This window comes from Dysidea avara, chromosome 2, assembly GCF_963678975.1.
Source record: "Dysidea avara chromosome 2, odDysAvar1.4, whole genome shotgun sequence".
Classification (NCBI taxonomy): domain Eukaryota; kingdom Metazoa; phylum Porifera; class Demospongiae; order Dictyoceratida; family Dysideidae; genus Dysidea; species Dysidea avara.
Genome location: NC_089273.1, coordinates 775,462 through 797,709, shown reverse-complemented (window position 1 = coordinate 797,709; position 22,248 = coordinate 775,462). Strand labels below are relative to the sequence as shown.

General features: G+C 37.7%; 1 protein-coding gene and 1 long non-coding RNA gene across 7 annotated transcripts in view; one reads left to right on the top strand and one right to left on the bottom strand.

The window, feature by feature from the left end:
- Nucleotides 1-22,248, bottom strand: part of LOC136246420 (uncharacterized) — a 423,931-nt gene that overhangs the window by 71,451 nt on the left and 330,232 nt on the right. The window lies entirely within an intron of this gene.
- The window catches only part of LOC136246415 (uncharacterized), a 94,041-nt gene that overhangs the window by 15,700 nt on the left and 56,093 nt on the right, over nt 1-22,248 (top strand). For 2 of the 6 annotated variants that reach the window (XM_066037833.1, XM_066037831.1), the window contains exons 6-18: nt 750-976; nt 1,026-1,168; nt 2,625-2,725; nt 10,940-11,281; nt 13,382-13,492; nt 15,364-15,473; nt 16,077-16,169; nt 16,309-16,359; nt 16,901-16,992; nt 17,190-17,276; nt 19,268-19,305; nt 20,725-20,924; nt 21,554-21,684. In XM_066037833.1, coding sequence (XP_065893905.1) covers nt 16,945-16,992; nt 17,190-17,276; nt 19,268-19,305; nt 20,725-20,924; nt 21,554-21,684 — 504 coding nt within the window. In that variant the 5' untranslated portion in view covers nt 750-976; nt 1,026-1,168; nt 2,625-2,725; ... (4 more) ...; nt 16,309-16,359; nt 16,901-16,944. Of the gene's footprint in view, nt 1-749; nt 977-1,025; nt 1,169-2,624; nt 2,726-10,939; nt 11,282-13,381; nt 13,493-15,363; nt 15,474-16,076; nt 16,170-16,308; nt 16,360-16,402; nt 16,479-16,900; nt 16,993-17,189; nt 17,277-19,267; nt 19,306-20,724; nt 20,925-21,553; nt 21,685-22,248 lie in introns of all 6 variants that reach the window. The other 4 variants (XM_066037837.1, XM_066037835.1, XM_066037832.1 and 1 more) reach the window with 3 other exon arrangements.

Below are 22,248 nucleotides of genomic sequence, written 5' to 3'. Positions count from 1 at the left end.
TAATAATAAAATTGGGGTGCGCGGCACCATTTCTTTTGGTATGCGTGGATTGTAGCGGTGCTTTCCGAACAGTTCTTGATTCGAAATGCCATGTAACGGGTTGAACATAGCTGACAATGAAGCATAATTGATACTTCACTTTTCAGACAATAGCTGGGGTGTGCGGCGCCATTTCAGAAGTGGTATGCGTGGGTTCACCAGTCATAATAAAATTATTTACAAAAAAAGTTAACAAACAAGTACATGAAAAAATTTGGAATTTTCAACTAGAGTAGGGATCATAGCACATCGATAAAAAGTACTGAAACAAGTTGGAGTAGTCCATGATAGTAAACATTCAGAAGTGTTATATCCCTACTGTGCATTTCTGTTATGGTATTTTGAGCACAGTAGGGATATAACACTTCTTATTGTTTTACTGTGATTTAATATCATGGACTACTCCAACTAATTTCAGCACTTTTTATCGATGTGCTATGGTCCCTACGCTAGTTGAAATTCCAAATTTTTTCATGTATTTGTAAATGTTGTGTGTGTGTGAATCACATGTCATGACATGTGTGTTATATACTGTACATGTACTTTACCTCACCATGTGTTGTGTGTGTGTGAATCACATGTCATGACATGTGTATTATATACTGTACATGTACTTTACCTCACCATGTGTTGTATGTGTGTGAATCACATGTCATGACATGTGTGTTATATACTGTACATGTACTTTACCTCACCATGTGTTACATTAGGTACCTGCTAGACTTTGGCAGTACCAATTCACTGGGCTAGGCCCCTCACCGTCTATACCTTAAAGTGACAAACAACACTGTCATACCTACTAGTCTAGTGGTCCATGTAGTACCAACTGTGATACCTGCTGACCCACCGACTACAAGAGCTGGCAAGAGCACGATGCTTAGTCAAACTTCCGACCTAGCTAATCCCAAGAGTATGACAGACAAAAGGAACCAGTTAGGTAAGATATGTCATGTGATGATCATGTGATGCTTCAGTTGTCATTGCAGATCTAACCAATCAGGTGTTGGCCAGAGGAAAGGGGTGTGGCTTTGTAATGACCCCAGACATTCCTGCCCACTCTAGTCACATGATCCAAGTGTAGTCATACTCTGACATGTGAGGAGTGTACTCTGATCAACTTGTGTGTCAGGTAATGTCTTAGAAGGTCATGTGATGCCACCTTATGTTATGTGACATCATTTGGTATTGTGTAACTTCATTTCTTTGATGTCACCAAATTACAGTGAAGTATGTTTGCTAGACTTGACAGGATAAAGAGAGGATTTTCATAAGTTTTTAGAAATCAGTGTAGTATTGAAAATTCCCTTGCATTACTAAATTAAAATTATAGTTCAGCTTGTCTGAGCTAATGTCTACACATTCAGTAATGTTTGCAACATTTCTTTAAACTGAAAATGGTGGATGCTTTGGTTTATGGATTAGTGTATACCAGGCCCGTAGCCAGGGGGGGTTCGGGGGGTTCTGAAGAACCGCCCTCTTGGAAAAAAGGTCCACAATTTCAGTAAAAGGTCCACAATTTTAGCAAAAAGGTCCACAATTTTAGTATACAAGTCCAAATTTTCAGGAGCAAAAGTCCATTAGCTACAGTTTACTAGATACCACTATAATAAGAAGCTAAAATAAGTGCTCCGAGTAACTCATTCAGTGCTTGCATTAAATGCAATGCAAGATCGAGATACTCTAATAGAGCAGTCAACCACTCTAATAGAACAATCACTCTAATAGAACAGTCACAATTACATTTTCTTTTAAAAGCTACTTAATTTACATGTAGATTGTCTAAACCGAGCTTTCATTAAAATATAAGATTTTGGTGGACAAGCCCCTCCATGCAGAGCCCACGAATAGCATCCATGCTTCAACTCCATGCAATATGTAAATTTGTGACCGGATTTGACAAAACCAGGCTTCCACACACATCCAAATTTGCGACTTTAAAGGACCATAACTCAGTATAGGAGTAAGCTATCACTTTCAAAGTTTGACCTGTTATTATTTAATGCAGTGAAACACTTTTGTGAAAATTGTAGGTCAATAGCTTACTGAGAGGTCAAGTTACAAGCGGTTAAAGTTGAAGAAATGGATGTGTGTGAAAGCCTGGTTTTGTCAAATCCGGTCACATTTCATTGTTTAAGACACCATTTGTTCTGCTACACTGCCCCTGTTGATCATGGCAGAGTGCTCAATCTTTCCCATTCTTATTCATTGTGACATTCCAATATATTATATTTAGACACATGTATGTGCAGATGGTATAATTACAGTAGCAGTAGAGATATTTTTCCAGATATCATTCATACAGCTGGTCTTCAGCTTACCTAAAAAAATTGTTAATTTTATTGACTGAAATGCCACTAAATTCAACCTTTTAGTATCTGTTTTCAAAAAATTTTCTGGGGGGGGCATGCCCCCAGACCCCCCTAGATTGGGTGTGCTTCGCACACCCAGTCTCAGTACCTTTATTAATCATCATGCAAGTAAAGGTCCACTTTTGGTCAAAAAGAACCCCCCTTTCAAAATTCCTGGCTACGGGCCTGTATACATGCAGCCTACATCAATTAGAGTGTTTTTGCTATATTATTCAGGTACCAGGGTTAGCTGATGCTTCAATTCTGATCAGTTATGGAGTTGTTGGTAGTCCTGTATTGTTCCCTACCACTGCTACATATGGCTCCACTATAGTGAGGTAAGAACATCAGTTATATGGCCTGTATATTGAGGACACATTGACACCAATTCACAATAAAGGAGTGACATCCTCTGATTACAGTAGAAAAATGTCACAATGTAAAAAAAAAGCTGGGGTCATTTGGAAAGATCGTTCTACCAAGAGTTTCTAATGTAAGCAACGGAAACGAAGTTTTGTTACTGTATCACTGTATTGTTCACAAATTGCAACAAATGTATGGTTTTCCAAAATAGGGTCACATTTTTAGTGCTTGTTTAGTTTTATCTATTGCAACACATGTCAAATGCAATTATCAAACTTCTACAAGTTTTTCGTACTCTCCTACTGCAGAAAGTACTACCATAGAGTCTGGTTGTTAAGCACACGTATAATATATTAAGCTCGTATTGTTTGTTTAGCGCTTACCCATTTCTCGCACTTAATCATGGTTGAAAGAAAATACGTGTGTACAAACACAAAGTTCCAAGACAAGATGTGCTATACAAGATACTATAATACTTGTAGAGGTATTCCAATGTTGCAAGGTGTAAAATTTCACATGACACATGGCTAAAATGACTATACTTACCAATCAAAATGGTCTACCATAGTATCAAGAGTTCATAATATTGTAGGGGGGGAGAGTGTCTAACAACCAGTGTATAAGTCAAACGCACACTGATTTGTAGTGATTTTACACCTTCTAGTGTTGATACTAGGGCAGCCAGATCGAGGCTGGTTTGTTCGAGGCTGGTTTGTAGCAAGTGGTGCAAACTATATGCACGCCTAAAATAAAAGTGCTCATATCGATAATGTGGCACCCGAATACAGTAATATTTGGTGAAGAACCCGTGCTTGAAAATCAGGCCTCACGTCTGAAGAGAAGACGACTGATTGAATGGAATCCTTTAGACAGGCCTAGTGGTTGCGGAGAAGACTCAACTGAGCTCCCCGGCGAGAAGTCACTGGATGGTAAAGAAGGACCGCTTCAGGCTCACGATGTGAAAGGCGATGAGCAAGCTGAAGTAAACTTGGTACGAGGGGAAGGGAAACGAAAAAGTACACGACCAAACGCTGCCTCTAATACAGTTCAACCACAACCATCAGAGTCAGCCTCCAGCTTGTCCTCTACTGCAGGTCGAAAACAAAAGGCACTAAATAAAAAGGAGAAGTTGCGAATAACAGATCACCTTGGTTCATTAAAGCCTGAAGTAGTTACCACTGTGTCTCTAAACAACGTGCAAAAACTATTGCCAAGCTACAACTCTGAACTAAAACAGTTTTGTACATCTGTTATTCCCAACCAGCTAAAGTTTTTGTCAGAACACTTGCAGAAGGTATTTATAAGACTTTACGAGGAGTGTTCGACTTTGAAGGAGAGATACCTGCAGTTTCAGATAAGGTGGCATAGATACTGCAGCTACTTATTAGTTGATAAGAACTGTCAGCTTTCACCGGTTGGTCTGCATCCAACAGACCCTTTGGCTATTGAAGTAGTGGCTGTTTGGTCAAAGTGGAAAAAATTTTGTTCTCTACATTCTCTTCTATCATCTGAATCCAAGAAGTTCCTAATGGTATTTTGCAGTTGCGTATATGATGAATTACTTCGACAATGTCACATAGCTATTCAAGCTGACAGACAAAAAGACATCATATGTTTAGAGGACACAGAGGACATTTATTATCGTTTTGGTGGTGCTACCCTATGTAGTATGCTGCATAGGAGATATGACAAAATAAAAGTCTGCTCATCACAACAGAATGTTACAGTCTCACTAGAACTAGCCCTACTGCAGTATACATAAGAAAGAAGACAAGGACCACATACCGGATTACCTTAAGTACCGAGACCAGGGAAATATGTACTTTCCTTGTACAGAACTACTTCCATTTTTAAAAGCTGTTGATGTTGCCACCAAAAATAAAGTTAATGATACAAAATTTAACCATCTGGGTTCAAACATGTTGACTATAATAGTGGAATCACTGCACAGTTATAGCAATCTTCTTGCAGTGTTTTCAACCGCCTTGGCTGCTAGAATGTGTGATTTACCCATCACAACAGTGTATGCTGTATTTAAGGAGATGGTACAGAAACTTGCCCATATCAGAGTACAAGAGTATCTTGATACCTTTAAACACAAAGGAGCTGCTCAAAAGGGAAGTGCTTCATTAGCAGGGCAGAACCTACGGGATTCATTATTGACACACCATGTTAACCTTAAAACTAAACAGTGATACTAACAATATTTACATTATGAAATACATTTGATTATTGTTTACATCCATATTTCTTCTTTTCTAATGTGCAATTGGATAAGTGTAGGGGAACATCTCTATAGTTAACTGAGCTGTGGTGGTATGCCACAGTGTGCTTTACCAAATGTGCTGCTCTTGCAGTAGAATAGTTAAGCTTGCCTCCTGCTGTGTGCTTGAACTGGCTGAATAGTGTTTCAACCACACTTCCTGAAAGTCGTAAGGGACTAATAAAATGTTCTGGAAATTCGTCTAGGAAACTTTTCACAAAAGCTTGGAAACTGTAAGTGCACACCCTGAGAAGATCAAATGCTACATCATTATAAAAAAAGTGTGATAAAAAGCACAACAACATGCGTAATACTTACTTTGCCAACTGAGGAATCTCCGGTCTTGTGCTTCTAAAGTACCTATAATGTATAGATACATGTAAAGGCAAATCAAAACCATGCATTAACATTCAGACCTTCTCTTGACAGATCTTTGCCACTTTACAAAGTATAAAAACCCAGAAGAAATTTACTGAAATACTTCGCTGCTTAAGTCGCATACCTTCTTGTGACTCAGGAAACACTTCTCAAATAATTTACTGCACGTCTCAAGGTACTCTAACGTAAGCTTAACACTAGCAGCATCCTTAGGCACAGGATCTTGATTAATGTATTGGTACAGCTCTGATAGTACCAGTTCTTGCTACAATTAAATACATCAACAATGCACGCTGACTTAAAATTATTTTATATGTACCTGCATGATCTTAGCGGATAAGACATTTAGCTTTGTCCAGGCATCACGAAGGACATGAACCTCTTTAAGCTTTGGTACCATGCGTGCACAACCTTTGTCTCTTCTTTGGCACTCCCTAGAATACAAATCCAGTGTCGCTTTCCACCCAAACTTTGTCCCATCAGCAGAGGTAAATTCCTCTCTTGTGATGAGAACAAAGCATTTATCATGTTTTTCAACTATACAAAAAAAAATCAAATCAACTGCATGACTTGATCAAGAGTTTATAATACCACTATAGATAAATACCATAAACTTTTGATGTAATAATTATGCTAGTTTACCTGGTGACTGGGACATATAAGCCAATAAACAAATCTTAGTGGATCACACTGGTTCACAAACCATGGTTTCACTGCATATGGATCTGGGCCAGTGCAAGTACCACACATTCCATAACAGTCATGGGTAGCCTTTGATGCTGCCAGATTAGGAACTGCACCATCACACACTAGGATAAGAGTTTTGATGTCGTGAACCTACACATGTTAGAAAAATGCTAAATTATTCTAACTTATGTTATAACATACGTGAAAAAAGTCTAATACTCTCCAACACACAAGAGCAAATAAACTTAGCTGTCATCGTTTCTTCACTAGTTTAAAATGGCCCCACAATGTCACATGAGGAGGTAAGGTCTCTCCATAGGAATTGTAGAATGTAGTTGGTTTGCTTTACTCTGTGATCACTATCAAACAGCTGGAATACATAATGCAAGGATGCCTGTGCTTCCACAGTCATTGCTAGTCCAATTATTCTATGGCTCTGTGAGTTCCACATAAGAGACGACACAACTTTTACTTCATAAAAAATTAGCACCCCTGCACTCTTAGCCTTGATTTATGCTCAGCTTAACAGGATTGCTGAAATATTCTGTACGCTTCTACTTGCTTGCCAATTGACTCCACTGCAGCCCCAGCTTCATACAGGAAATCCCCTGTGTATGCCTGCAGTGTAGCACGGGAAGGAAGCTGCAAGATACTAAAGCTTTTTAGAGCTTATATGCTGCAGGGCTTCGGACATAGACAGCAAGTGCTGCAAAATAGAATTACAATGTTTATAGCAGAAAATTTTGATAAGAAAATGTTGACAAAATAATTATGAATAGGTACGGATTTACAAGTTTTACAATACCTCACTCTACTCCACTCTACTCCACCATTTGTATTGAGACTATTGAGGGTCACGTGAAGTACCAATTAAAATAATGCAATTAACGGCAATAATATTTGGTGGTGCTTAAAGTGTGTCCAACCTCCTCTGCATTCAACCTTACAGAACTTTCATATTATACAAAACCTACAGTAATAGTCTACAATAAGAAGTGTTAGTCTTCTCATCCTCTTCAAAGCGGTAGCAAGCGAAGTGTGCCTTGTATCTACCTGGTGTCGTCAAATGTACAAGTAGTATACTGGGTGTGTGACGCCATTTCCAATCCCTATTAAGAGTCGTATATCTATGGTTGAATGTAGTCATGTGAAGGTGTTATATTGTGGTACCTAACCAAAGTGGTGGTCCTGAGTGATTGTATAACTGACACTATTGTTTGTTGTTGTATCTTGTCAACAGCTTGTGGGCCTGTAACAACAAAGTGTTTTAGTGTATTCTATAATATTAGTACAGTGAAACCTTATATTACCACCTCTTTAATAAGACAAGCTCAGGGGGGTAGGACAGGGCCATGTGCACTACGGAGCACTAACAAAAGTATTTGTTTTAATAGTCATACTACCTGTTGAAATTAATATATCATACAAAAAACAATTGTATTGTAATCATTGATGACCACTGTTACTGTTGATGTGAAAGTCATCACCGCCACACATCGTCATCATTGTAAGTCTAATTACTCCATAACGGCAGTGTTTTTCTAATCGTGAATCACATCATTGCAAACAACAAACTAAGTACAACTAAAATATGTATTAATCCCCGTCAATCCCCTCCCTCTACTTTTTGTACAGGGTCTATTCAGTTCACGTGAAATACTTTCAGTATTTGGGCAATGTTATTACGTATTTACGTGAGCTTGTCGTACCCTCCTTGAGGCAAGCTCATTATAGTGACCATCTTAAAGTTAGTGCAATAAAATTTATTGTAAATAAAAATTATATAATTTAAAAATGAGGTACGTGTGGTTCCAGCGATAAGAAGTAGTGAAACAAGAGATGATGGATTCAAAAGTAGGGGTTTCCCCACTTTGCTACAATTCCAAGTACGTAATTAGGGATTTTCCCTCACAGCTATCATCATTTCTTGTTTTATTGCTGGAAGCATACCTCATTTTTAAATTATATAATTTTTATTGCACTAGTTTGGTTCTTTTTCGCTAGAGCTAGCTATGAAATATGCTACTGTGGTATCTCGATCTTGCCTCTAAGCTACACATTAGATCAAGCTAGTGGACATGACACAACACCTTGTTTTTCTATGAAGCTAGATTGTCGTGTCACATTTTGATCTTTAAGGGGTGTGGCAATTGTTTTAAAAGCAGCACAGCTTAGCGGCTACCAGTCTGTTGAGCACCTCAAATAGTTTTGTAGCATCTAAATATGCTCCTTCAAGAAAAGTGTTGATATGGAAGATTAACGTCTTGGTATGGTTTCCTGGAGAGAAGAGGATCATTTAATTGAAGATAAAAGAAATGACAAAGCACAGAAAGCAGACATTCATCATTCATCAGAACTACAAAAGGCACATCCCACCAGTGAGTTTGTTGTTGTGGCTTAAAATGGTGGCCGTATGCTACTTCATTTCGTCTCTAACCTTGTGACTGTGGTCAGGCAGACTGGCAAACAAAAATTCAAGTTATGGTGATTTTTTAAAAACTAAATTTCCGGGTGCCTGTATGTGTTTTCTTGTTTTCAATGCTGTAATTGATGCTGAATGGAGTAAGGCTATTCTGTACAGGTGATTTTCGCTGAGTATGATATTTTCATGATGATTTTTAAATGCAACTTTCTTAGTGGCTCATAGTGTTGCACCGATATGACATTTTGCCGATATTCCGATAACCGATATGGGATAATATTTCCAAGCCGATAAACTTAGCCGATCCGATATAATACTAAATGTCTATCCTTCATTGAATTTTACCACAAAGTTGTTTATAAAGGACTAATTTAGCTTGTTTGTAGTGGTGGTAGTGCCACAACAATAGCTGACAGCACTTTTAAGCAGTAATAATAACAACATTACAAAGCAGTAAAATGCTACTCTATACACAGTTTGGTGCACACGAGCATGTGTTTTTAAATAATACATAAAATCTGCTGCTTTTTTCTATCATGGTGCCGATCCGATACCGATATACAAAAATACAGCTGTTATATGGTTTTTCTGATAACCGATCCGATTATCGGTGCAACACTAGTGACTCATATCACTTTAGGGGGAACTCTCTACTAAACAGTACGACCGTATTGTATACAGGCAGTGCCTTTACCGGTAATTGATAATACTAATACTGTTTGATGTTTAATAAGATCGCCTCATTACATCGGCCACATCTAGTAGGTCCAATTTCATGGTCCTAGAGGTTTCACTGTACTTAACAATTTTTTTTTGTGATGATGTTATGATGATGTCAGTTTACCTGTGTATGCTACTGATGTAGTGTTGTCATGGCAACTACTGATTCTGATATTAAAGACAATGTCACATTAGGCCATTTTACACATCATCATGCTCTGACTGTGATTGAAGCTGCTGTTGTGCAGATTTGCAGTGTGTGTCTGTCTGTCTGTCTGTGTACGCATGCATTGTGTGAGGTATCATAGCCAAGTGGCTGTACCAACTGCTTGGTAATTGAAAGGTTCCAAGTTCAATGCCCAGTTACTATTGCTGTTGTTATCTTGAACAAGAAATTTTGCTCGCATTGTTGTAGTCTACCCAGCTATACAAACCAAACTGTCATTGTTTTGAATAGCATTTTAGCAGTCATTCTGGAACTTCAGGTTGTGTGTCCTCTATCTGTAAGACTTGTACAGTCCTCCTGTGTGTTACTAGTCCTGCCCCATATGAGTGGTACATGGACATTCCAGTGTTGGTTGACTGGAAACAATAACTGTGTTTCCCACAACTGCCAGAGTTGTTCATGTGTAGACAGACAGCTCAGACCAGCAGGTAGAGGGATTATTGCAAGAAGCAACATTTGTTGCCGTTGTGATAAATATTGTATTGCTCTGGAAGAAGGTTTGACTATCTCAAACTGGAAACCTGTTTGACCTATTATTAATATGTGACCCACTGAGCGAAAACCCGACTAGTTTGCATTTTTATCAAACTTCCTTTTAGAACTTCTTTGTTATCCATCCAGAGAGAAAAACCAATGGGCTGTCATAGTTTCAGCCTTATCTGGCAAATAGTTGTTGGGTTATAGCGATAGACAGCAGGAAGTGCTAAACAATTGATTTGTACAGTGACTATACAGGAAAAAAAATTACTAGCACTCAATTAATTGATCAGAACTCACGAAGGAAACAAGCTATGGAGATGGAACTTGGCTCATTGTCTTCACAATGAATTGGGGCATTCAGCAAGGTATGGTATTTGCCCTACATACATCCATGCATTTAAGCAAAAAAGTTGTTTAAATTTAGAAACGGCAACGTTTATGTAATATTTTACCACAACGCAAACAAATGCCTAAACTCATGTTTGCTTCATGGCACAAAACAAAGATATATTCACCATTAGCAGGCAAATCTGTTGGTCACTTAGTTATCTCGATTCGAGCCTTGTTTCACTGTTTACTGAAGCAATTAAAATGTGTGTAAAAATTATTTTGTATAGTACGCATTTTTTGCCTAATGTATTTCAATGTGGTTTTTCTCAAAAACAGAATTATGCAAACTAGTCAGGTTTTCATTCAGCGGGTCACATATATTGTGTTACATGTTGGTCTACAAATATTACCTCCAGGATAATACATGTCACTAACCACTTGTTTATCTTGTGTGTTTGACTGACTACACAATCGTGTCATAGTCAATGATATAGTTTTGTTAACTGCGTAGTATATCTGTTATCCTCTACCTCTCAACCATGTACACTAGTAGTGTAGTTTAATAACTGTGTCCTTGTTTAGCTCATTTCATAAACTTGTGTTACAACACAATAATTCCATGGTCATCATAGAGTAGTTATACATACACCATACTAACTAACATTAAACTTGTTCCGTTACAGGTTGATTCAAGTAGTGCTGACCACCACCAATTGTACAAGATAGTCAGATCACATGATCTCTACAAGATGACGGACGCAGAACACCCTCATGGTCAGATGCCTGGTTCCAGCCTCATCTAACAAGTCCTAACAGTGATGAACAAGTTGGAGCCTTAGAGACATACAATAATGGACCAGTGTTATATACCCTAAGGGTTGGGATTACGTGGATCATATGATAGGCAGGGAGGAGCAGCCCCCTCAAGCAAATAATTACATAGATGATATAGAAGAGAGTGATTAGGAGAGAGTATCAACCTATCACCCATGTTGTCACCTCCTCTGAGATATTTGCCGTCACAGGTAAGTGTGTCTGTCTGTCTGTGTGTTATACAAATATTGTACGTCTGTGTGAAGGTAGTACTGTAGTAGTCACATGTTGACCATGTACATATGGTAGAGCTGGAACAAATGTACAAACCCTAAAACCATCCAACAATAGAAAACATATCATTTGTGTACTCAGAAAAGGATAAATAATTATAACAACATTCACTGACTTGTTATGAAGGACTAGACCGGTAGTGAATGAATATGACACAGTAGTCAATTTATTAATGTTCAACTAACATCAGTTTTAGATTTTGTAACATTATCAGCTCAATGTAGTGAACTGGGAAGGAGTTATGAATAGTTTGTAGCATGTATGTTTGAATTATATAAACTTTGTTGTCATGGCAAGTTTGACTTGGTCACAAGGTATTCCCCTAGGTAACACTTTATTCTGTATTGCATCACAATTATAATAGCACAAATTGTGTTCCATAGTGACAGTAATCTGTTTGAGGTTACGTGTAAAAGTTGATTTATCAGTGTGTGCATTTTTCAGTACATTGTTACTAAGGTATATTATATGTGTGGGTTTTAAGAGTTAGAAAATGACCAGCTTTATTAATGGGGACCTGGTGTTAACTGGGGAAGTAATCTACACAGTTATATTAAATGGAGAACTGACACTCCTGTTCTACCCAGAGGAGGTACGACACGCACACGTGAGCGCATATGTTTTGTACAGGGAAGCTATTTCGTGGGGTTATCAACGAAAAATACGTGCCAATCGAACTGTTTTCTTATGCTGGATTTAACGGTACAGTCTACCCCATTCATTTTAATGGTTCAGTTTCGATATACACAGCCTATTGGAGGAACCATCACGTGATGAATAACTAACCGTACGAAATAAGGCTAAGCAGCAAGTTGGGAAAAGAAAATCAGTGAAAATCAACTGCAAAAGTGTCTAAGTAGCTTTGCAGTTCATCAGATATTGTCTACGGATTAATTTTCGCGATTTAACCATTTGAAGAATGCAATTACTGCGAATTCTTTTCAATAGCGCTTAATTCGTGTCGTACCTCCTCTGTGTTCTACCTGTTAAGGTACAAATGACATGTTGTTAACAACTCCATCTCATAACACACACAAACTCAAACCCACAATTACTCCTCACATCTTAGTGTATAAAAGTGTCCAGTGTATACCAGAGGACCAACATACTTTGTATATTTTAATGGAGTGACAGAATTTTTGAAGTCCTAACAAGGTTAGGGCTGAGCAATAGTATTGATAGTGCAATATATTGCGATAGTAAATTACAATTTACTATCGTTATCACGATAGTAAAGTACTATCGTTATCGCGATAGTAAATTACTATCGTTATCGCGATAGTAGGGATATCACTATCTTGATAGTTATGATAAGCTCAGATCTGCATTAAAATGGTATTAACAACCCTTCTATACTGTTTTACAGTTGGTATACCAGCTTTCTTACAAGCTTTACCAAAAGTCCATATTCATCAGCCGCTCACGCAGTTAATTAACAAATGTCCTGTGCATGCAAAATAACTTTCTATATGACTGCAAATCATAGCTATACAACTAATACTTTGTTAAGAGCAAAGTGTTTCATAAACTATCGGGATAGTATTCACTATCGCGATATTTAATGAGTAACTATTGTGATAGTAAAATTTTTACTATCGCTCAGTACTAGACTAAACAAGGTCCAGTATTGCAACATCATTTTAATGTGACGAGTGTTGTATAGAGTGTGAAATTGTGTGTCTGTTGATATGTAGTAGCAAAATTTTAAAGAATTTTTGATCTGTAAAATTTCCTTTTAACTAAGGTTCCTCTCTGTACTCGCTTTATTGCAGTCAACAAAAAATGTGTACACAATTTGGTCTGTGTGTGTGTGTGTGTGTGTGTGTGTGCGTCTGTCTGTCTGTGTGTCTGTGTGTGTGTCTGTGTTGTTAGAGCTGTGCTGCAGAGTTATTCTAATGGAACAGTCACTGTTTAAACTGTGTTATTGTCATAAGACTACATCATCCATTTGTACATATTTGATGTATTTAACATGTATTTCAAATATTTTACATACAATTAACACTATTTTACTACAGGACACAATTCAGGTTTGTCGGTGGCAAGCCAGTCAATACTAGTATCAGGGAGACACTTCTTCCTCTACTAAGAAGAAAGAAGATCACTTCATGTACAAGCAACACAATAATGTATGTAACTGTGTCTGTCTGTCCGTCTGTCTGTCTGTCTGTGTGTATTATTATGGTACAGAAGTGTTCACGTTCAGTCAGCTGGTTGTTATGAATATCACTAAGGTGTTAATCTGTTTATCTCTTGACCTATCCTGACATTATTGTATTGTCCCATATCTTTTGTACTGTTAGTGTTGAGTTGTACTGTGTCTATGGTGATGACATAAACTAGGGAGTATTGTGTGTTCTGTGTACACCATCTATGTAGTGTTGTGTTGTGGGTAGAGGGGTACCTTTCTTTCTGCCATGTGTGTAGTTATTGCTATAATACAGGTTGCTCCTCGTGTTCTTGCCAATTAATAAAATTTTTATTTCTAAAACATATCATGCAATACTGTATTACTGTTTGAAATCATGTATGTATGTATGTAAATCTTTAAGTATTGTACGTTTTAAATTGTTGTTTTATTTAAATCGAAATCCAGTTTTCTAGTTTAAGTGTTGTAATGTACAGTTTGGTGAGATGTGAGAATGTGACACAAGATACTTTGTACTAGGATTAGTACTGACAGTATTGTATTTTTGCTCCAGGTATATCTGGTATTGAGAAAATACCCCGGTATCCGGTATTTCACAGTATCTTGGTAATCTACTAATATACATTTTAATCAAGCTGGTAATGTTTATTTGTGTTAAAACAGTCAACTGTCAATGTGTAGTTATTATCCAAAGTTGGATATATACGACAAGTAAAAGTTATTCATGGCTAACAGGTTAAATGTGTTTTGCTAATTGCTACATTGATACAAGTAATGGTTGGCTCTACAGTGTAACCTGAAACCTCACAGTTTACTGTTAGGCAGGACTTGTGGTCACCACCAAACCATCAAAACATAGCACCAAAGACTTGATGTTTGGCTTCCCTCATAGCCTAATGGCATTCATACCAATATTACTGGTATATTTGAAAGTGAATATCTCTCAATGTGTTTATACTGCAGATCACTCTGGATGAGATCGCTTCAGTGCAATCCAGATCAATTTTTGAGCCCCGTTTATATTAGAAAGGCCAAGCCCACTCCAATCTGTAAAAACGTAAACCCATAATCATAATTTGTATCAAACTAAACATTGTTGATTGAGGATTTGTGCTCTCTATACCAAAAGAAATGGTGCCACACCCTGGCTTTATTAATTATAGTCTGAAAAGTGAAGTATCCACTACGCTTTGCTGTCAGCTATGTTCAACCTGTTACACAGCAATACGAATCAAGGACTGTTCCTCTGCAATCAAAATAGCCACTATGAAAAGTGTGGACAATTTCCATTTTGAAAGGAAGCAAGGGAAGCCATCATGTGCTCGTACCAAATCAACACCTTTCCCTGTTAACAAAGATGAATGGGACACAAACGAGGACACTGGTGAGATCCATGAAGAATGCATTGTACGTACTGCGGTATGCCAAAAGGCACCTGTCGGGCCAAAGCAACATCGAACAGTGAAAAAGATCAAGCCCGTAACCTTAGCCGTTATCGAGTTACGCTTGTCTGAAGGCATCAGTCAGTTACTTACTTACTCAGTCAGTAGAAAATTCCCTCGAATAAAAAAAAATTAAAATTCCGTAGCAATTTGTTGAATGCATTTCGGGTTGATCTAAAAGCTTGTTTGGGCTTAGTTTTACCTCACCAATACTGCCTCATCGTCATCAGGGAAAATTGAGGCTGTTTTTTGGGTGATGTTATTTCGTGGGCCACGCCTACTCCTTTGTGGTCCCTACTATACAGTTAGTATCGTACTGTATGATACCACTACTGTGTAATGGTCCAGATCATGTTAGCATGTACAAAAATTAAATCTATTACAATATACATACTTTGTTGTACAACAGGTTCGTTTTAAAGAGCTTACAACAGTGTAAAAATGACATCAAATAGATAGCAGTGATTCATCGCAATATGGGAGAATGCGGAATGGTTGAAGATCTACCAAGTATCCAAGGTAACTGCGTGTGTTCTAGTTAATGTCCACCCTAGTGACATTATTAACAGCTGTACTATGTTTAACTGCTTTGGATATTACTAACCCTAACACATTTTCAACTACATGTATACATAGATGGCTTCTGTACTGTATTACATGTGTATGGTAATATTTTTATTGTAACTAATTCCTGTCAGGGTATTTGATAAGGTAATATGGTGCCCCATTGGCCCATATTGTGTTATCATATTGCCTTATCAGCTTGTCACAAATTATTTATTTGTAGCTGTGTACTAAATGTGTAGCAGCAATTTGCAAGTAAATTTTTAGTAACAGAATTCCAATTGTGGAACACCTTTGTACATAATACATGTCTAATAGTACTAGTTGTTTTACTACATTAATATTATTATTGTGTCTAGTATACTGCAATGAACAACTTCTTCAAGGTCAAGTCTGTGAACATAACCATCACAATAATATTGTACATGTTTCTAAGCCTACAGTAGGTGTTCACTTGAAATGCCAGTCATACATTAGCTTACAAAGTCCTCTAGATTTCATAACTGTTTATTGATAGTGTATGTTACGATGTGATCACTCTATTGTATTATTGTACAGAAATGTCAACAGAAACTTGGACACATGTTACCACTAGGAGCCTACCTGTTGAAACCTGTCCAGAGAGTGTTGAAGTATTCACTATTACTAGAAGTACGTGTGTGTGTGTGTGTGTGCGTGCGTGGTTTATATTTCATATTTATTTGTATATACAAGGACTGTTTACTGTATATACTGACATACGTACGGTTAAACACACAAATAATTCAGCATTTGTTTATTACTATTACAGAAGATCAATGATTGTTTGAGTACTGGAGAGAATGGGAAAGAAGACCTTATTGTAAGTCACATGTGCTTGTATTTAGTAAGTCATTATCCAATAGTAGCCGGAGAGGGGTTCTTTGTTCTGTTCCATATTACACTGGAACCTGTTAATGTGGACACTTGAGGACACTTTCAGTACGTAATCCAGAACATTGTTCAATTACTTTAGTAAAAAGCACACCTTAGACAAAATACTAATAGAGCAGTCATTTCTATTGTTCAATGACCAGATTATGGAGGGACCACTCTATTGTATTGTTTATTAGTCAACTAGCATTATATAATATTGTATTTTATGTGTGGGTGAATGTCTGTTTGTATACAGCGGTCTCTCCGTTATCTGGCCATCGATTATCCAAACTGTGGAAGTGACTGTTCTATTAGAGTATTTTGCCTAAAGTGTATTTTAATGTTCTGTATATAAATGTATGGGCTTCATTTGTGTGAACTTTTCCAACACCTAGGGTCCAATGAGTTTGGGTAATGGAGGGACCATTGTATACATGTGTGTGTTGTATTACCAGTGTATGTGGTATGTATGTTATGTTGTCTTGTAGATTGAAGACCTACAAGTGTTAGGCTCCATTACCAAATATCCGTCATGTTTTCAACTAAGACATTATCCACTACCAGGGTGTTGACATTTCAGGTGAGCTCATTGTTATATGTAGTGTAAGCTAGTGTGTCTAAAGTGTAGTGTGTGTAGAAGTGTGACCTTTGCTGCTATCAGAATGTTGCAGTGTTTATACACTGTATGGGTACAATACAAACTGTTATTGGTCCCATTGTGTGGTGTATATACCATAGTGTAACTGTTAACAGTGTTCACATGTTATCATCCAACAGGCTTGTACTGTGTCACTCAAAGATGACTGGGTGAAGGTGATCAACAGAATATTGGTGGATAGTGTTGATATGGACATTCCTAATACGGTAAGTACCTTAATCCTTATAAGCCCACATAGAACTTTTGTGTTTACACAATGCTGGCCTGCATGGCAACATTAGGTGGGGTAACGTACATGATTTTGTAACCTAAAACTACACATTGATCGAAAACCTGTTCACTGACCTACTTGGAGAAGTGTTGCTACAATATAATAAAATCTGGTAGTGTTGTGTAAATGATGACAACTGCGGCTGCTAGAAGTTATCTGAAATAATGGTCTACCAGATTTTGTAAAACTGAAAAATAATACATTCATTTTATGTTAAACAGAATCTGTTCAAATACTCTAATAGAACATACACCTGTTGACAGAACACTCTAATTGTACAGCCATGTAGGAATTGGGATAATTGACTGCTATAATTCCAGTGGCGGATGCAGGGGGGTTGCAATGTCCAACTGAAACCCCCTCTTAAGATAGTGCACGTCCCTAATTTATTTATGATTTGTGTGGGTGATAACATCACCAAGAGTTATACATAGTGTGTTGTATTGGGACTTTTTCTACTGGCCAAACTTCATGGCTTTGAAATTAGCATTACAGCATTCAACAGCTAATAGTTATCTTTTCTTTGTGGTCTTCAACTTAAAGCTAGCAATTCCGGAGTGGAATTCCCCTGTCAAAAAGTCTGGATTTGCCTCTGACAGTTATTGAAAACTTCCTCAAACCTGAGACCCCTCTGAGAATTTCTAGATCACTAGTACTGAACTAATACTGTTCATGCCAGTCATGTGAAAGCCAGTTACTTTTATTTTTGGGAATTTGTTTTCAAGCAGGATTTATTGGGAATTCAAAAGAGCTTCTTCATAATATCTGAAAATGAAAACCTTTCAAAAACAATCCGCTATATGTGAACGGATCTGCGAAAACCCGACACAATCATCCATTTTCAAATTCCTGTTTATTACATAATTATTATCTACTTAGCCAAATGTACCCTCTGGCAAAGTTTCAGCTTCATATGCCAATAACTTTCGGAGTTACAGCCCTACAAAGTAGCAACGACAGATAAATCGATTTGTACAGCAAGTATAATTACAGGCCCTTATAAAAACAGTTGTAACTTACCAATAGATTGAGGTACAGAGCTAAACTTTTCACCATCGTGTTTGCTACGAACAGGGGAATCAATTACAGGGTAAGTTTTACCATTACTTACTATTCTTCACTGCATACAAAGGCAAAAATCGTGAAGAAAAATTGATCGCATACAATCGCTTCAACATTACATAAACACACACTAATAATGTATCCTTGGGTCTACTGCATCGAAACAAAGATTTTCCAACTCCTCTTGAGTCATGCTGTGAGTCGTGCTGTGAGTCGTGCTGTGAACCGGTATGCAAAAAAACTGGTTATTAACTGGTATTGTCTAGGTCAGCCAATTACCAGTTTTAAGAAGCCTTTAAACTGGTTTTGCCCATCCACTTGGTAAACCATAAATTACCCCTGCTGACAAGTGTTAACATCATAACATAACCTCAGTAAATATGTGATTGTAATAGCTGTTATTATAAGACAGGATGTTGATGGTCACTTTGGTACCACCCTAAAGTTTCCAGCAGGCATGTTGAGTATCATTATGTCTGCCATTACACAGAAACCAGTTAACTGGTTAACTGCCAGTTATTGGTTACCAGTTATTGGTTACCAGTTAACCGGTTTTGAATTTGCTATCAGGTTCACAGCTCTACTCTTGAGCAGGCAAATAAGATGATATCCAGGTTTTTATTGTTAGCCCTTTCCTTCACTAAGAAAGAATTCAAAAAATTTTTAATTTTTTTCAATAATATGCAAGTATTTCACCCAATGTATTCAATGCTTTATACTGTAAATTTAGGCTTGTCAGGTTTTCGCAGATCTGGTCTCATATATGGTAGATGCTGAATTAAGCTTGTTGACATTGTACACAGTGACCTTATTATAGCAGGTCTCAGTACAGTGATAATCTCACAATGTTGTTTCACATTCCAGATGTTGCTAGTGGCAAGAAAGTACAGAAATCTAGTTCGGTAAGTTATCACCTCATTGTGTGATGTTGATATTGTATTGTGTAGTGTAGTGTATCATAATTATTGTCATGATCCAGTGGGTTCATAATAGGGATCACCACGTGTTTTTTTTTTTTTTTTTGCAAAAGCTCTAATAGAACACATGCCTAACAACCACCTTGGAAAGCATCCTCCCACCCTCTAATGGTTATTTACAATCAGTATTGGTTCATCAGTAAATATCAAGTGGAAAGGAAACAGTATGTGTATTTTTTGACAAACTGAAATTTGCCATTTTGCTTATCTTTGGCTCTGTTTAAACTGTGGAATTTCACACTGATGAATGCTGTGTTAGAGTAGTTGACTGTTGTATTAGAGTAATGATATCACATATGTAATAGTTGTAACACGGGCATGAGGGCTTTGTCTGATATGTATGCCCGAGGGCAGAGGGCCCGTGTTACAACTAATATGTAACACTTCTTAGGCTGATAATTTATGCAGGGTGATCAACCACCCAAGCCAATACGAGTGCAGCCACTGGATGTATTATACATGCACACCTAAAATGTTTGATTATGGGTCAGCAGCTAGTACGTTCTGGTTACGTTCGGTTATGATAAACGGACATATCCTAGAAATATCACGGAAAAGTTCCATTACGCGAGTTTAATGTTTTAATCAGTGTTATTGGATCGTTTATGGGAAAACTACGCAGTTCACCAAAGGCCTAGACAGGTAAGCTTACTTGTAGAGTGGTTACTCCGTGCAGAGTGGTAGCTTCGTGATGGGGATGTGTCCGTATTCGAGAACGTGCGGAAATGATTGAATGAATAAACTATAGCACTAGTTTTCACCTTAGCCCAACGTTTTTCAACTCGTAAGATGGCGAGCGTAACAAAATGCTCTCCGTCTGTGTGATTTTATCAAAGTTGTGAATCCTAATCACGTGAGTATTATTCGATCCCCACAGTCTATTTCAGCATCTACGTCTATATAATCAGTGCCCAGTTGTAGCCCAGCTACATTTCGTATGTAGCCCAGCTACATTTCGTATGTAGCCTGGGCAGTTCCTTTGATCTGAGGTGTGTAAGTGTTACATATGTTCCTGTATAACATCAGAGTGGATTGTAAACTGGTTGTCATTGAGTTGACATCAGACCACACTATTACCTATTGGACCAGTCAAGCATGGCTGACCACTTTCTGCTAAAAGGATGAATATACTCTAATTGAATATCAAAGAGGTTATATGGTGATATTTGAGTTACTATTAAGTCTTTAGTGTTCTTTATTTCTTCCTACACAATTGTGTAGACACAACACCTCATGTGTTAGTATACATTGAGACTGTTTGTGTATTGTGTGTGTAAACAGTTTGTATATTGACATGTTGTCAGCCTGTAATTGTTTGTGATTTATTTCATGTATTTCACATAGAAAGATCTCACCACACTCTCTTACAGGACCACCACAAGACCATTACATGTTGGGAGAACAGAGTCACCAGATGAGGCACATGACAGCTACCACCAGCCACAAGTCTTATCCTAAGAGTAGCAGCTTGTTACGTCATGAGAAGGGACACTTTAAACTACCAAATGTCACTAGGAATGACCAGACAGATGTAGCAACACCATGTTAGTGTGTGTGTGTGTGTGTGTGTGTGTGTGTGTGTGTGTGTGTGTGTGTGTGTGTGTGTGTGTGTGCGTGCATGCGCTGTAGTGTGTGTGTGCGCTGTAGTGTGTGTGTGTGTGTGTTTGCTGTAGTGTGTGTGTGTGTGTGTGTGCGTGCATGTGTGTACTGTTCTAACTATGGTTATCACAAGTTATACACATAACTTATACACATAATTATGGTTAGCCGATTAATCGACTAGTAATTTTTATAAATTCAGTGATCATATAACTGATTTCTAATATTTCGGTCAACAATGTGGGGTTTGGGTAATTTTCAATCTTCAACATTGATAATCACACTTGTTGTGGGATTCAGCCTTAGTTGTTGCCTATTACTTTGGCCACAACAAATACAATCTGATAAACTATTCTATACATTTTAAGGTACAGTTAGCTTACAAAACTACACAAGTCCAGCATAAAAATTAGATTAAGTTGAGTTAACCGGATAACCGGAAGTTATGATTCGCCCAGTAACCGGTTATTGTATTTTGTCCATTTTCATAGCTCTACACTGTAGCTCACATATCAAGGTGTATTTCTCTTATATGGTTCCAGTGTATAGAGAGTTCTATTCATCACTTGTATAGTGTCCAGTGGTGTTGGCTATTGTGAGGTGTTGATTAGGCTGCTTGTGGCTGGTGCCGTATCAGTAGATCTCAACTGTACTATCACACATCGTAGTCTACCCCTGGTGATGTGTGTCAGAGCTAGTGCTAAAGTGAGTACTTCTTCTAATGTGACTGTTCTAATAGAGTATTTATGTGTTGATTCTGTGCTAGCCACTGAATACAGATACAGTGTTTATGTGTACTGAAACTGTTCTGAGAATCTTAAGATGATGATACCACATTTTACCAGAATAGCTGTAGCTCACATATAATAGTTGCCCCAGATAATAGATAATAGCTATAGTGCAGCCTTGAATTATTATGGTAACTTCTGTTGGATTAGAGCTCTGACTTGTATCTGAATATGCTGGTGCAATTGTTGATAACACACGTTTGAAGGAGAGACTAAGCCATGAAATAGTGATTTTGAAAGGAGCCATGTGGATAACAGTCTTGAAGGATGCTGTGGGCTCCTACACACAAGATCATAGTTGCCACCCTCAGATAGTAGCTGTTTTCACATGGTAGCCACATTATTTCCTTGCTAAAAGTTATTGTAGTTACAGCTATTAACCTTAACCATTAGTCATCCTGATGCCTATTGTTTTGTGGGTTCAATTGTCTGTGTGACTGGATAGTCAGTGTTATGTGTGGTAGTATAATGGTCAGTGAAT